General features: G+C 42.1%; 1 protein-coding gene across 1 annotated transcript in view; it reads left to right on the plus strand.

The window, feature by feature from the left end:
* Window positions 1-14,504, plus strand: part of otofa (otoferlin a) — a 70,674-nt gene that overhangs the window by 25,524 nt on the left and 30,646 nt on the right. Inside the window, exons 4-5 of the mRNA XM_078289705.1 lie at window positions 1,026-1,125; window positions 5,459-5,661. Of these exons, the coding sequence (XP_078145831.1) occupies window positions 1,026-1,125; window positions 5,459-5,661 (303 nt within the window). The remainder of the gene's footprint in view (window positions 1-1,025; window positions 1,126-5,458; window positions 5,662-14,504) is intronic.

Below are 14,504 nucleotides of genomic sequence, written 5' to 3' on the forward strand. Positions count from 1 at the left end.
TCCGGGGCAGTGATAAAAGCTGAAGAGAGCTGGTTGGAAATTGCTGCCTGGTGCTGAAATGCGCTGAAAGGGTTGGAGAATGAGCTATATCTGAAATATTCGCAGATCTGGATCATATAGTGGGCTATTTTCAAGTAATTGTTAGCATTTGTTTTGACTTGAGTGCCAGATAGGAGGCATTTCCTCATCAGGACAATTTAGAGACAGTTAGAATTTGTTCTCAGGTTAGTTGTCTGCCACAGCAAAGTATGCTAAATCGATAAATGCTTTCTTACAGGCACTCATGATTGCAGTGTCTTATGAGGCAAATCCCATTGGATTGGTATAAAACAAATTATAAAAAGTAGTTGCAAATACTGGGGGGAGGACTTTAGTGTGTGCGTGCACAGTAAGCACTGTAGTCTGCTGAACAATGGGGCCATGTCATGTCATATTGGGCCTTGTCAATAGAAATAGAATGGAAGATTGATCTAGCAAAATTTGGAGCAATTGGAAGAGTACACATCGCACCATTGGGCACAAGGTAAAGACAAAGGGGAGAAACTGCAAAGCAAGTGACAAGGAAGATTAAGAGTGTGTGTGTGCCGCTTTACAAATCCATCTACTCCCTTTAAATTGCTTTGAGGTGTGACATACTGTAGGGAGCCGCTGACAATGGCACCCTCTCACTGTCTGTCACAACACATCTCCATCAGCACCCAGAGCACACACACACACCAGTCGATTCATGACTCTGTCACCGAGACACACTCACACACAAGCACAGAGTGAGAAGGGAGAGGGGGTGGTGGAGAAGAGACACAATCGGTGAATAAAAAAAATGTTCCGTATGAGTATTACAAGATGTTTTTTGTGACCAGGGAAATGTAGAGCTCTAGCAAGGTGACAAGGCTTTACATTTACTCAGAGAGGAAAGAGAGGGGAGGCAGAAGTGGGGGGAAAAAAGGACAAAAAAAAACCCACAATGTATTGATTCCATTGATTTCTGTTGAAGAGTGTTGTTCCCTGCTGTTGTTTTTCTCCAGACTGGTGGGGACTTTCCGCATGGTGCTTCAGAAGGTGGCTGAGGAGGGACAGCTGGAGCTGACCGATACGCTCATCGACGACAACAACACCTCCATAAAAGTATGGCTGAACACTGCTCTCAGACTGGGGCGTCCCGCTGGGGTACAGATGTCAGCTTGTGACCAGAAGGTTCAGATTTATAGAGGAAATTGAATGAGTAGCGCTCTCCCTGCCCTCAACAACTACTGTCGTTGTGACCCAACTGCTTGTAGGGAAGGGAAGTTACCAGGTTTGAATTTGTGTAAGTGTATGAATCTCAGTCACATGCCATCCCTGGGTAAATTAAAAGCGGAACAACATTTAAAAGAACAAAATAAAAACTAGCTTAGTGCTAGTTACATGCTTGCCAGCTGTGTGCGTCTTGGCAAATAATGCAATAAAATCAAATCAGCATTAGCTCACTGCTACAGCTTAAAGAGTAACTAAACCCCAAACCCAAATCTTTGGTGAAGCCTGACACCTAATGGTGAAAAGTAGGGTACTGAACTGGCCTTCTCCTATTGGCTGGTCTTTGTGCCAGGTGATGTCACCACCTGTTGTACTCTATAGAGGGTGACATCACAGGGCACAGAGACCAGCCAATAGCAGATGACCAGTTCAGTACCCTACTTTTCACCATTAGGTGTCAGGCTTCACCACAGATTTAGGTGGGGTTTAGTTACTCTTTAATGTTACTGCTAGCATGCACTTAGCAAGGCCTGCTATGTTAACGTTACATCCTCACTGAAGGGTTAAGACCATTTAGAACAAAGAAGTCCAACAAAGAACTTGCAAAACACTCAACAACAAAAACTGCGAACAGTCTAATATTGTAAAATGACACAACTTACCATATAAGGCAGTGGTTCTCAAACTTTTTCTGTCATGGAAGAAAACTTTTCATGCCCCCCGCCCCAACAAAATGGTGACAAAATGGGCCAAGTTTAACTTTATTGAAATAACATCAAGATCATGAACATTCCTTTCACCTTTCTTTCAGTAATTTATGTTGTGCAAATAAAAAAAGCAACTTCCACTTCAACTTTATCAAACCACTTTTTGTGACATTTGTCACTAGATTGCTCCATCAGTGCTTTTTCAAAAATAGAGAAAAATCAAATAAAATTCGCAATCACTTTGCTAGAACGATAACAATAAAGTTCACTAGATTGCTCCATCAGTCTGTGTGCTTTTTCAAAAATAGAGAAAAATCAAATAAAATTTGAAATCACTTTGCTAGAACGATAACAATGAAGTTCAATCTGTGCAAAAAAAAGACCAAATGCAGATATTTGGCAAGAAAGATGAGCAAGTCAATTTGTGAGAGCTCAAGTCTTATCACTGCATTAGTGGCTGCAATGAGATTACCATCGCACTTTGTCTTATTTGTCTCGGAAGCATCGCCTGTTTTTCTTTTCGTCCCTGTCAAATATCTCTCCATTCTGTAAACCTACAGACTCTCTGTCTGAATGAACACCATTGCTAACGTGAAAGCACGGTTTGTTTATTGTTCCGCCGTGAAAAAGATTCCGATGTCAAAACATTAGTTCCGCACTACATTTTCCCCCCCAGTCACACACGCCCCTCCTGTCATGCCTCTGTGCCCCCCAGGGGAGGCGCGTCACACACTTTGAGAAACGCTGATATAAGGGAACAAGGGAACTTGAAATGAAACTTCTGCTAGCTAGCTAAACGCCTTCACAAGCAATTTGAATTGTAGAGAAATGTTACTACAACAGTCATTTCGGACATGTGCAGATCAACAAGGAGCTAATGAAAATCCAACATCAGCACATGTAGACGCTTGCTGTTCTTGCAAACATAATCAAATGTATTCTCTATTGATGAAAATTGTGTACAGATATGTTCACTGGAGTACAGTTAAATTGTGGATGAGAGTCTGTATGGTTGATATTGTTGGTATTTTGCCATCTGGGTAATATAAGAGTTAATATGGTGGTCTGGGAGCATGCAGTATGTGGAAATGAGAGCAGCACAATAGGATGTGTGAAAGAGAAGTCATTTGTATGAGGTTTAAAGCACCCTGGGGTGCAGAATGGTGTTAGTGGAGTTGGGAGTGCTGATGTGATGTTACTGAGATGATAACACACAGCATGGAGGGGGCCCTAGGGCTCTCTCACACACACACACACACACACACACACACACAACTACACTTGTAAGCACACACACACACACACAAGCACACGTACGCACACAAACACACACACACACACACATATACACACATACACATACGCAAACACACATATGTCCTGTCCCCTTAGACCCATTGTCCTGCTGCCTTCCCTACAATATTGAAACATGCATCCATGCACATGTGCACACACACACACACACACACACACACACACATACGCACACACACACTAATACACAGATTTTAAGTACTATACGTTCTTCCTACCCCCCAAAGTAAGGCAATGGAGAAACTCAACCCAATTTCACCTTTGAGCAACACTTTTAGTTACAACTCTGCACCGGTGTGGTTGCTATAGTAACTTACCCAACTCCATAGGGTCCACGATGATTGCCTTGTGAGGTTAGAAGGAAGAGAGAGATAGATAGAGAGAGACAGAGGGAGGGAAATAGAGCCCTGTGTATATTTTCTCCTCATCTGTCTTTGTCAGTAGAATAAATTGGCCACCACGTAATAAAGATCAGGTCATCGTCGGGGGGATTATATTTGTCCAACCACTGCTCCCCAGAAGACACCAAAGACAAAGTGTTGTGTCACCCATGTTTCTGGCTTGGATTAAACTAAGCAGTTACTGTCAAAATGAATTCCCCTCCCAACCACCAGTGACAAAAAATGATTAATAATACTGTATGCAGCCTATATTGAAACCTTTTTTTCTCAACATAATCAAAAGAGTTGCTATAAATGCGGCATGAATTTAAGCCTAAGGTGTTGGTTGTTCTGTGATTTCATTGGACCATTGCACTACAGGTTTGGCTTGGCTTATAAATATCCTGTCATAGTGCCACAGGTAGTGCGGTGTTATGTGTGTTGAAGTCAGGAGAGAGAGCTTCAAAGCATTACAGGCCCAAGAGCTGAACCCTGAAAACAGCTCCCTCATTCAGCTGATGGCGAACCTTACCGACCAAGTACCCATCAGCACTGCTTCGAATCAAAAGACCAGAAAAAAGCAAATTATCAATCTGTCAAAAGATCTGTATTTGGAGCACAAAGCAAAACCCCAACAAAATTGCTATTTGGCCCCAAATAGAAAATATGAATTGGCTGAGTGTCTCTATTCCGTCAGAGATACAAGGCAGAGACAAATCCTGACCAAATACAGGCCACCAATTTGCTATAGAAAAAGGGACGATATAAAAAGGCTACCCAGAGAGGAGCGTGTCTGTGGTCACTGCAAGGCGGGGGAGGGAGAAACAGAAATGAACTTCTTCCTCCACTGTGAAAAATATTCCTCCCTGTGGGAAATGTTCCAAGATGAAACTTCATTATCTTCATGGTGAAGGATAAACCGCCCCAATTGCTGCATAATATGTCACGTCCGGTCACAAAGCTAGAGGCTCTGCGTAGCTGGACCTGATCTTGAAATATTTGATCAATTCTCATTCTATATATTTGACGCGTTGTCATCCTGTATAGTCCATATATATAAAATATTGTTACTCTATATAGGTGACCAGTTGTAACTTAGCATTATTTCTGATTCTGATTCTTAACTTCCATGCCAATAAAGCTCATTGAATTGAATTGAATTGAATTGAATTGAATTGAATTGAATTGAATTCAGAGAGACTATGTTTTATTTCTGTTTCTGTTTTTTTTTCATTTATGTATTCATTTATATTATGTATACATATTCATTTCCCCAAGGAGCAATGTGTTTGCAGCAACTAAAACAAGAAAACAAAACAAGAAAAATCACCCAAACATAAATGCATAAAGCCTAAAGTGCCTAAGTGTCTGTATTAAAATAATGTAAAATAACCTTGACAGACTGTTCAGTAAATTAATAGCTTATCAGTTGAGTTATGATAGTACACTCTTGTTCTAACAAATAAACACACAAATAGGAGTAGCTTCAAGGATCTGCATTGTTCTTTGCATTTTGACATTTTGGGACTTTTCAGGTTGGATTTACCATTCCAAGTCCTTGGAATTTTTTTGGTGGAAGGTTAAATGAACCATCAAGCTGCTGAGAGGAGAAATAATGAGATCTGCTGATAGGCTACAGCTCACAGAGGTGGCTTTTTAAACATGAAGAGAAAATCCTACATGTACTGCTTATGATCTTTCCTCCAAATGCTCTAAGGCTAAATAATCGCACCCACCATGGAAGTCCAGTGTGAAAAAGCAGTGTTTCTTAACTGTTTATCGATACTATAAGCTCATTGTCATCGATCTGCCATCCTGTTGCAGACCAGCGTTTCCATAGAGATCAGATACCAGACCATGGATGGCACGGTGGGGGTGTGGAGCGACGGGGAGTTCTGCTGTGATGCCCCTGACGACCGCGACGGGACGTTTGCCTTTGAGACAGACAGCTTACTGTCAGGACAAAGCCACGGGTCGGGGACGTCCCCCGGACGATCCTTACATGGATCCATACCGACCTTCAGGAAGTGAGTGAAACTTAACTTAATGTTCTGAATAGAAAGGAAGATTGATGGTAGCGTGTATTGTAAAGTACTGTTGTTGGTAACAAAGGTGCAGGTGACAGAGCAGTGTAGTGGACTTGGGTTTGCTGAGTCTGGGCAAAGAGGGGGGTGTTTCTGGGACGCTGGGATACACTGTTGAGCCTTCTTGAGGTGTTGTGGGCCTAATTCAATTTGTAAGCTATTCACATTCAACCCCATTCAGACCTTGATTTAAGTGTCGCATAGTGATGCTTAATGTGAAGTAGTGTCCACCTTCACATTACCATATGCAGATTTTGACTCTCACTTAAGTCCATTTGTACACTTCTTTCCTTATGTGCTCAAAACCCTTCAATAACGGGCCCATCGGTGCCCTGATGTAAAACATACCCACATACTAATAAAAGCCAAAGACATTAAATAGGATAGGAATTGTTGAGTCACAAAAATTTGAATTAGACTGTGCAATGCTGTTGCTTGGAATGGTATTTGAAGCAATTTGATGACTGTCCACAACAAGATGTGTCAAGCCATTTATCTGCTCAAGTTTTTAAGGGATCATGACAGGAAATGGCATGACCAGGGCATGCAGAGGGCGGCCATACATCATTTAGGCCTAAATGTGATGAGTTTAACAGACGATCAGTGCATCCAGCAGGTGCATATGGATGCGGCCTCAAACTGTCCAGCTGATGCAGCATCTATCACTAGTATGGAGAGGACACATGTAACATGGAGTAGCATGTAATGTATGGAGCAACATGGGTGTAATACAGATGGACAGCGTGTTCGGGGATGTTGTGGGGATCCTACTGCCTGCAAGCTTAATGGAAATGAGCAGACCACTAAAGAACATGTACAGTACATTGGCCTGACACTGACACACAAAGACACACGATCAAAAACAATTTGTCAAACAAACGTCATGTGTACGCCATGTGTATGTCCCATAAACATTCCAGTATACCATGCAGACATTGCCGTAACAAGTGTGCAAAGTTTCAATGCAATGAACAAGGCAGAGAGTGGCTTGTTGGTGAGTTGAGTAGAAAGCAGTTGTCATTATCTTTTGATGTAATAGCCTAAATCATTTCAGATTTAGCATCTTAGTCCCAAAGAGATGTTGCCTATTCAGCCTGGGTATGCTGTCATCCAAAGCAAAAATGAAATCGGTATTTAAAGACAATGCTACAGCAGAAAGACATGAAAAGGAGAAAATCAATGGCTCGAACATCCATCATACCGATGGGGAGTACAATGAAACCAAGGTTTTGAATAAACCTGCGCACAAGGGAAGGCAGGCCCAAAATCCTTAGTGTGCAAGCTGAATTGCCAAAGTCTGAAAAGGAACAGCAGAAACCTGCGTATATCAATCTGCGAAGGACACATCTGAATCAGATGAAATCCTTGTCTTTCCAAAGAGTCAGCTTTCCAGGGATTGAGAGAAACTTGTCAATTTTCCCACCAGCACTCATGGATATTTAAAAATGTACAGTGGGTTTTGAGTGGGTTTTATGGGCCTTAGGGGTCTGGAACTTGCTCATCACAACAACCATATAAACCTTTCAAGTTCAAATGAATAAATGAAAAACATCATAGCTGGAGTTACATGGTCAGTTTACACTGTTTAGAATCCAAAACTGAAATCATCACCCAAAATGAAAGCAAATGACTGCATATTTTCATGGTTCACAATAATAATAGGCTATAAGAGGTTAATGGAGATTTAGTATGAAATTAGCACTGTATGAAACGACCCCCTGCCCACCAGGCTTTCCTTTGTCCTGATACTGGGTTTCCCTCTGTGGTTGGCTTGTTGCGTATTTGCTGAATAATTTGTGGAATAATCTGTGGGTGGTATTGATTTCCACTGAGATTGTCTACTCATCCAGAGCCCTAAATCCATCATTATAATGCATGTTAAATGTGTGTGTGAATATGTGTGTGTGTGTGTGTGTGTGTGCACGCGTGTGGGCCTGGTTTTGTTTTTGTTTGTCGAAGTTTAATGCTGAAAATGCATTTTCTTGTAGCCTCTGGAATTAAACGGAGAGAAAGTGAGATTTGAAGAAACCCAAGAAAAACAAGAAAAGTTGGTTAATGGAAGTTGTAGCGCGTCCCACGGGAGTTACATAACATCTATTAGGACTTGGTACACAAAGAAAAATTGTCAGTAAAAAAGACAGCGCTACCCCGGAGAGAGACTGAATGTACAGTGAAAGAGAAGTGAAGGTTGATATCAAACCTTGATCAAACATGAGAAACTCAAAACTGTTCAGTATATGCTAAATATATTCAGTGTATGCTAAGTATATTCAGTATAGGCTATCCTACAACTCCCCCCGTCCCATCCCAACCCCCACCCACCCACTCACCACACACATACACACAAATCAGTATATTGGGCATTATACCACATTCATCTGCAATTCCTCACCTTCTCACATAACACACAAGCCCTCCGTCCTTGGCGCTCGACGAGGGCGCCTGTCATCCAGTCGCCGTGGTAACAAAGAGCTGTCAGTCAGCACTCAGAAGGGACGCCGCGGGGCTTTTGTGTTGGAAGAAAACCGAAAGAATTGCTGAGAAAATACTGATGGAAAACCGGCAGAGAACAACCTGCAGGCTGGCCAACAGATCCACCTCCATTCATCAGCACACTGGTGGTGGGCAGATTGATGGCCTTGTGGAAAGTTTTTTAATAGCCCTGCCACTTCTCATCCCAAACTTTAATATCCTGAAATACCATCTCCGCTTCAGAGGTTTTCAGAATTAAACTTTTTACCGGTCTTTTGTTGGTGTCCTGAACTCTGTTGCACCCAATATCAGACAGTGTTAATTGCTCTGGAGATGAGGCGTGAATATGTCGGTGGTAATAACCTCTCTGGGATGACCATCTCATCTCTATAGGGAAGAGGAGGAGGAGGAGAAAGAGGAGGAGGATGTCAGGAACAGTTTAGCCTCCAGGTATATCTCCTCTGGCTTGCTGTTAGATTCCCATCTTTCTGATTCCACCTTCTTGTGTGCTGTTGTGTGTGTTCCAGCTTTGCATGAATAACACACACTCCTCTTTATTTCACAGCAGTTGCACCTCGTCAGTAAGAATTTCAAACACCCGTGTGAGCAATTCGCTGTCTGTCCCTCCGAGGCACTGTTACTGACATCGTTTATGATAATTTCGCATTATTCATGATGACATTTCACAGCAATAAAACAGCAAATTATCCCGTGCAACACCGTATGTCTTCATCAGCAGCAGAGCGGTGCACATATTCTATTCAATTTGTGATTTGCATCCTGTTTTGCTAATCGTAAACTAATCTTCTTCGATGAGTTGCGCATTAATGTAATGTAGCTGGGGGCATTTTCCAAGCTGGAGAAATGCACCTAGAGGCTGTGTGTGTGTGTGTGTGTGTGTGTGTGTGTACTACATAGTTTGGAGAATTTGCACCAGGATTGCCACCAGCTGCCCAAAGGTCTTTATGATCCTTGAGGCTTGATTGAGACTTAATGAGAACAGGAGATGTATTGAATTCCTCAAACACTTGAGAGGCGCAGCCGAAAGCAGCTCCCTTCCTCCTCTACCATGACTCAAACCAGAGATGCAGCTCTTACACGCTGATATGAATGTGAGGTTGAAGATTAAACAGAAGAACTGCCTCCTCTCGGTGCATGGGGCTCCAGCCAAAGCTGTCTATCGCTGTTACATCACCTATAGCATAAAGGTCATGTATGCTGGTTATAGCACAGTTTGCACTCGCTTCAGTTTTCACTGGGCATTGAATCTGACAGGATTCGTGTGCGTGTGTGTGTAGATATCTGAACAGTATGAGTGCAATAGAATGTCGGTGGTCTCTTAAGGCTTACAGGTTCCTCTTCGTCCATGTGATTGAATGAAAATCTCCAATCCCACCCAGAATTGACTCACCCAGCCCTTTCCCCTTCTCCCTTCTCCCCCTCTCCCCGGCTCTGCATCCTCTCTGGGCCTCCACAATGATTTATGGCGGCGGCCTGAAAGCATTTTGTGTAATCTGCACCCCTGCAAAATCAGCACGCTGTTGTGTTGCAGGGGTTTTGTTATTCCTAATGAATAAATCACCCCCTGTATGTTTTTACTGCCAGTGAAGCAGATCCACTGAATAGTGCATGCAAAGGAGCGCACGTGCCAGACCTGAAGAGAATGGACTTAAGGCTCCAGTTGCCACTTGATCTGTGGACATCAAATGCAGGAGATGAAGGAGCAGCAGTATTTCATCTAATGGCTTGACACAACTTTATGAAATGAAGACATATGAGAGTTTGATCATGCTGTAACACTGGTCCAAAGGACTAATCAGAGAGGATTTGTCCCTGTGGAAACAATCCATGAATGAGTACCTCTCTGATGCATATTTATGTAAATAGTGATTGTGTTTATTCTAACCACTTAAATATGCACACTGCATTTGCATAACATCGCATTCGCACTCAAGCTAGCCTGAGCAAAGCTTCTGTGGGAAGGCTAATTTACTCAAGCGTGTTGATTTATTAATTTTTTTTTCTGGTTTTAATGCGTGATTCATTTTGTCTGCCAACGTGTGATCGTCGTGTCTTCAAAGACCGTCTTTGATGTCACACGCTGATGATGCATCATGCAGCACTGTGTCGCAGGTGTTGTGCAGTGTTTTATCTCTCTGGTTTTTATCTCTATGGTTTTAAACAGCGACAGTAGCAGCAGCTGTAGTGTTCATCGTCCCGGGCGTTGGGAGCTCACTGCAGCACTGTTTCCCTCTGGAGACACTCATACCTGTGGCTAAAATGTCTCTTAGCAACTATAAAAACATGAGATTCATATATAGATTTTGTATTTATACATGCATTCAAGGTTGTTGAGGGATTTTATTTCATTGCTGCCCATATAACTCGGAGTAAGTGCAGGTATACAGATATCACTTCAGTTTTCAAATTATTGATGCAAATTAAGAACCATATGCAGCCTCGTAATACAACTCATGTTTAGCTTACTGTCAGTCTTTTTAAAACTGTACAGTAAGTCCTTGTCAGTTAATGGAAAATGTCTTCAGACCAGTGAATCAAAACATTGGTGTTTCAACAGAGGGTGACATCCTACAATTACAGATTAGGCTTCAACAAGTGCAGATCAGTTTGGAGCTCACCTATGCGTGCCACAACTGAAGAGAAAAATGTTATATCCATTGTAAAAAAAAAAAAAATCATCCTCCAAGTTTGGTCTTTAAAAATCTCTAAAATATCGAAAATGCAGCTTGTAAATGTGTTGTCATTTTGTCAACCTACGAGTTAAATTATACTATCCTATTGTTTTCATTTTGTGTTATCGCTCATTTCGTATCACTTTTTTTTAAATTGATGGATATCCCATTTTGGAACAACACTCTTCATCTGTTCTCCTGACTGCTGAGAAAGCCGGTGGGTTGAAGCAGCTCTCTTCTGTAGCTTTGACATTCCTCTGTTTCTCTTCACGGAGCTGTATTCTCCAGAGGGTTCGCTCTGGTTCTGTCAGCTCCGACGTCGTGCTTTGCTGTGGTTTGCTGTGGTGCATTTTCTCTGCTTTTGTGTGATACTACGGTACAGTATGTAATTCTGAACGCTTTGAGCGAACGTGTAAGTTTCCCCTCTGTTGTTGTTCCCCTGTTCCAAGCCCCGATGTGGGAGCAGACGATGACGACATGAAGATCTGCCTCTTGGGGTAAAACTCCTGCGTCGCCTCTGTGTGTTCGTCCCAGACACGGTTCAAATAGGAGTTAGGCATATTTCTCGGCATGTTTGTAGGTTGGGTGAAGCATCAGCTGGCTCGGGTTTACAATTCGGATAGTGTCAGCAAGTTGCCAGGACAGTAACGTGTACTGAATTTACTGTGGGATACTTTCTGGGATTGCCTGGAGTCAAACTGTCTGGCACTCTAAACAGGAAAAAAAAAAAGAATTTCCAACTGCTGTTTGACCCAGATCTGGTTTCTCCTTATTCTGTTAGAACTTTTCACTTTACCTACATCCTAATATTCGGATTTAGAGGAGCTGGTCTTCTCATTAGAGTTGGATTATATAAAGCAATACATCCGGAATCCCTTGGACTTAGACGTCATCGGGGATGTCGTGAAAAAAAGAAACATGTTTCCTTTGAAACCTTTTTCCTCCAGTCTGACTGAAGGCGTATCGTCCAGAGAGTCTGTGCAGCCCAAAGCTTGATGCAATAACAGAGTAAAAAATGCAACAATGCTATTTGGAGCGGAGAAAGATTAAAATTTAAAAAGTGATGGGGATTCATAGAAGACCTGGTTGTTGTATTCTCATACTCTTGCTTTCTGTATTTTCTGTCTCCCACTTCCTCCTTTTCTTCAGTGTCTTTCTTTCCTTCTTGCTTTCTTTTCATTTTTTTGTTTCTTTCTTTCTTTCTCGCTCTCTCTCTCTCTCCCTGTCTCTTACACATGCATACACACACACGCACGCATGCACATTGTTACATACTGTATTGTGTGAGTCCATCTCTCTCCCCCCACCACACACACACACACACACACACACACAGACACAAATGCTAAAGCACACACATAAACGCACAATATGGGAGTCAAAGACTTCTTTTATGTTTTGTTTGCCTTATGTAGGCCACGAATGCTCACAGGATATTTCGGTGTGAGAGCATTAAATATGCATAAGCTTCTAACGACGTGACACTAATGAGAGTGAAGTTATAAGCAAACCCTCCCAAGATCACAGGCAAAGAAAACCAATTACCGAATCGATTAACTTCCTCGTAAAACCTCGGGGCGAGTGGAGTGGCTGCACAAAGCGCTGGAGATCACAGGTGTCAATTAAATATCAAATATCATTGATGTTCCGTTTTGTACATTTCTGTCGTAGAAGTACAGGACTTGTATAGTTAGTGCAGTCAGAATGGAAAGTTGGAAAAACACTTCTTGAGTCCCTGAGCATCACAGAAAAAAAAAACCCTCAGGTATTGGAGTGAAGACTGCAGAACACTCGATACGTTTTCAGGACAGGACAGAAGGTTCTGGTTTAGCGAGAGCCGATGAGCTGGAAAGTTTTCATCCCCGACTGTGTTGTCTGGTGGAGCCGATCTTTGTCTGGCTGGAGTCCATGGGACCCACTCACAGAAATGTATACATTTGTGTGTGTGTGTGTGTGTGTGAGAACAGGTGGGTGTGGGGTATCTCATTCTCTCCATTCAGCTCCATTCAGCGAAGCCCCCAGAGCAGAACCTACTGTACAGTATATGTCAATGAATTATTGATCAGAGGCTGCTTGAATTTTTTTTTATCCTCCTTTTTATTTATTTATATTCATTCAACTGTTTTTCTGTTACACTGAGCAAATAATGTGATGTAACTGCTCACACGTAAAAGTGCCATGAATCCACACACTCATCGACTTGCACTAAGTTCAAAGTCAGTCTCTGGAGTTAACTGCAATTCATGCACTTGTCCACACTTCTCTCCCCACTCCCTGCCATGCATATTAAAGATAGATACATAACTGTGTGAATTATAATCTTTAGAGAGGAGATGTAAATCAGGCTGCAAATAACCTTGGGAATAAATTTTGCTTTACTTAAATCATTCATCTTCGCTATAATTTACACATGTAGCCTTGCGATTTATTCATTCTTGTATGTATTATTGATTCATACACACAATCATCCCCAGACATTATACAGTACAATTCATGTTCAAATTTAAGCACATGCGTTTATCATTCTCCTGCAGAGAGAGTCTGGATCCCAGGTACAGTACACACACACACACACACACACACACACACACACACACACACTGTTTTAGTATGCAATTCTTGTGTCTGTGCCTTGTGTACAATAGCTTGTTATCTGTATACCCAAGAAAGCTTGAATGAGCTCCAGTTCTGATTCAAGCTGTGTGTGTGTGTGTGCGTGTGTGTGTGTGTGTTTGTGTTTGGTTGATTTGCAGTGTTTTGATGTTACGGTTTAAGTCGCTAACAGCAGTCACCAATGCAATTTTGCTCCGTATTTCAGACCCAAGGAAAAGAAGGAGAGGAACAATAGGTATTCTCTGTTTTTCAACTCTCTGCCCCACATGGGTACTGAACTGAGACTTCATTACAAACTGTTTTGTAGAACTTTCTCAACAAATCGCCCCTTCTTTCCGGTTTCTTTAAAAGTTTGACATTTCATTAGTTCTACCTCCAAACTTCCAAAGCGCAGCGTGAATTTGCATGTTCCGTATTTTCACACTCGTAATGACTCCACATTAACTTTTTTTTACCTACTCGCTGACCTTTGTAAAGGCTACATCTCATCATTAAGTCAGCATCGTGGAGATAACTTATTAAAAAACAAAGTGGAAAAACTGTCAAGGCTCATTTCGTTTAAACTCAGCTTGTGTCTGATGTTTGTCCTTGTGTTCGCCCTTTACCTGGCACAGCAAAGGAAAGGAAAAGAGCGGCAAGGGAGGGAAAGACAAGTAAGTAGAAGATTTGACTTTGCTGGTTTGGAGTTTTCCAATGATTCTCTTCTGTTTTGGTTGAAAAAAACTGTTACAGTGCACCGGATTCGCCCTTTACCCTTGATAATGTTAATTTCCATAGACAAAGGGCAAGGGAAGCCACTATTTACTCAACTCATACGATCGCAACCCCCCTATACTCCCTGCTCTACATCTATTTAGTTGGGGTAATACACTGTTTATCGCCATTAAGATGAAAAGTGTGCTTCTCTGGTTGAGAGACAGCTGACTTCCCGCTGATTCTACTTTGCCTCTGAGATCATTCAGCTGCCTGACAAGTTAAGCCCCTCGCTGTAATCCTCGGGGTTGACTC

The sequence above is a fragment of the Centroberyx gerrardi genome, chromosome 18, assembly GCF_048128805.1.
Source record: "Centroberyx gerrardi isolate f3 chromosome 18, fCenGer3.hap1.cur.20231027, whole genome shotgun sequence".
Taxonomy (NCBI): domain Eukaryota; kingdom Metazoa; phylum Chordata; class Actinopteri; order Beryciformes; family Berycidae; genus Centroberyx; species Centroberyx gerrardi.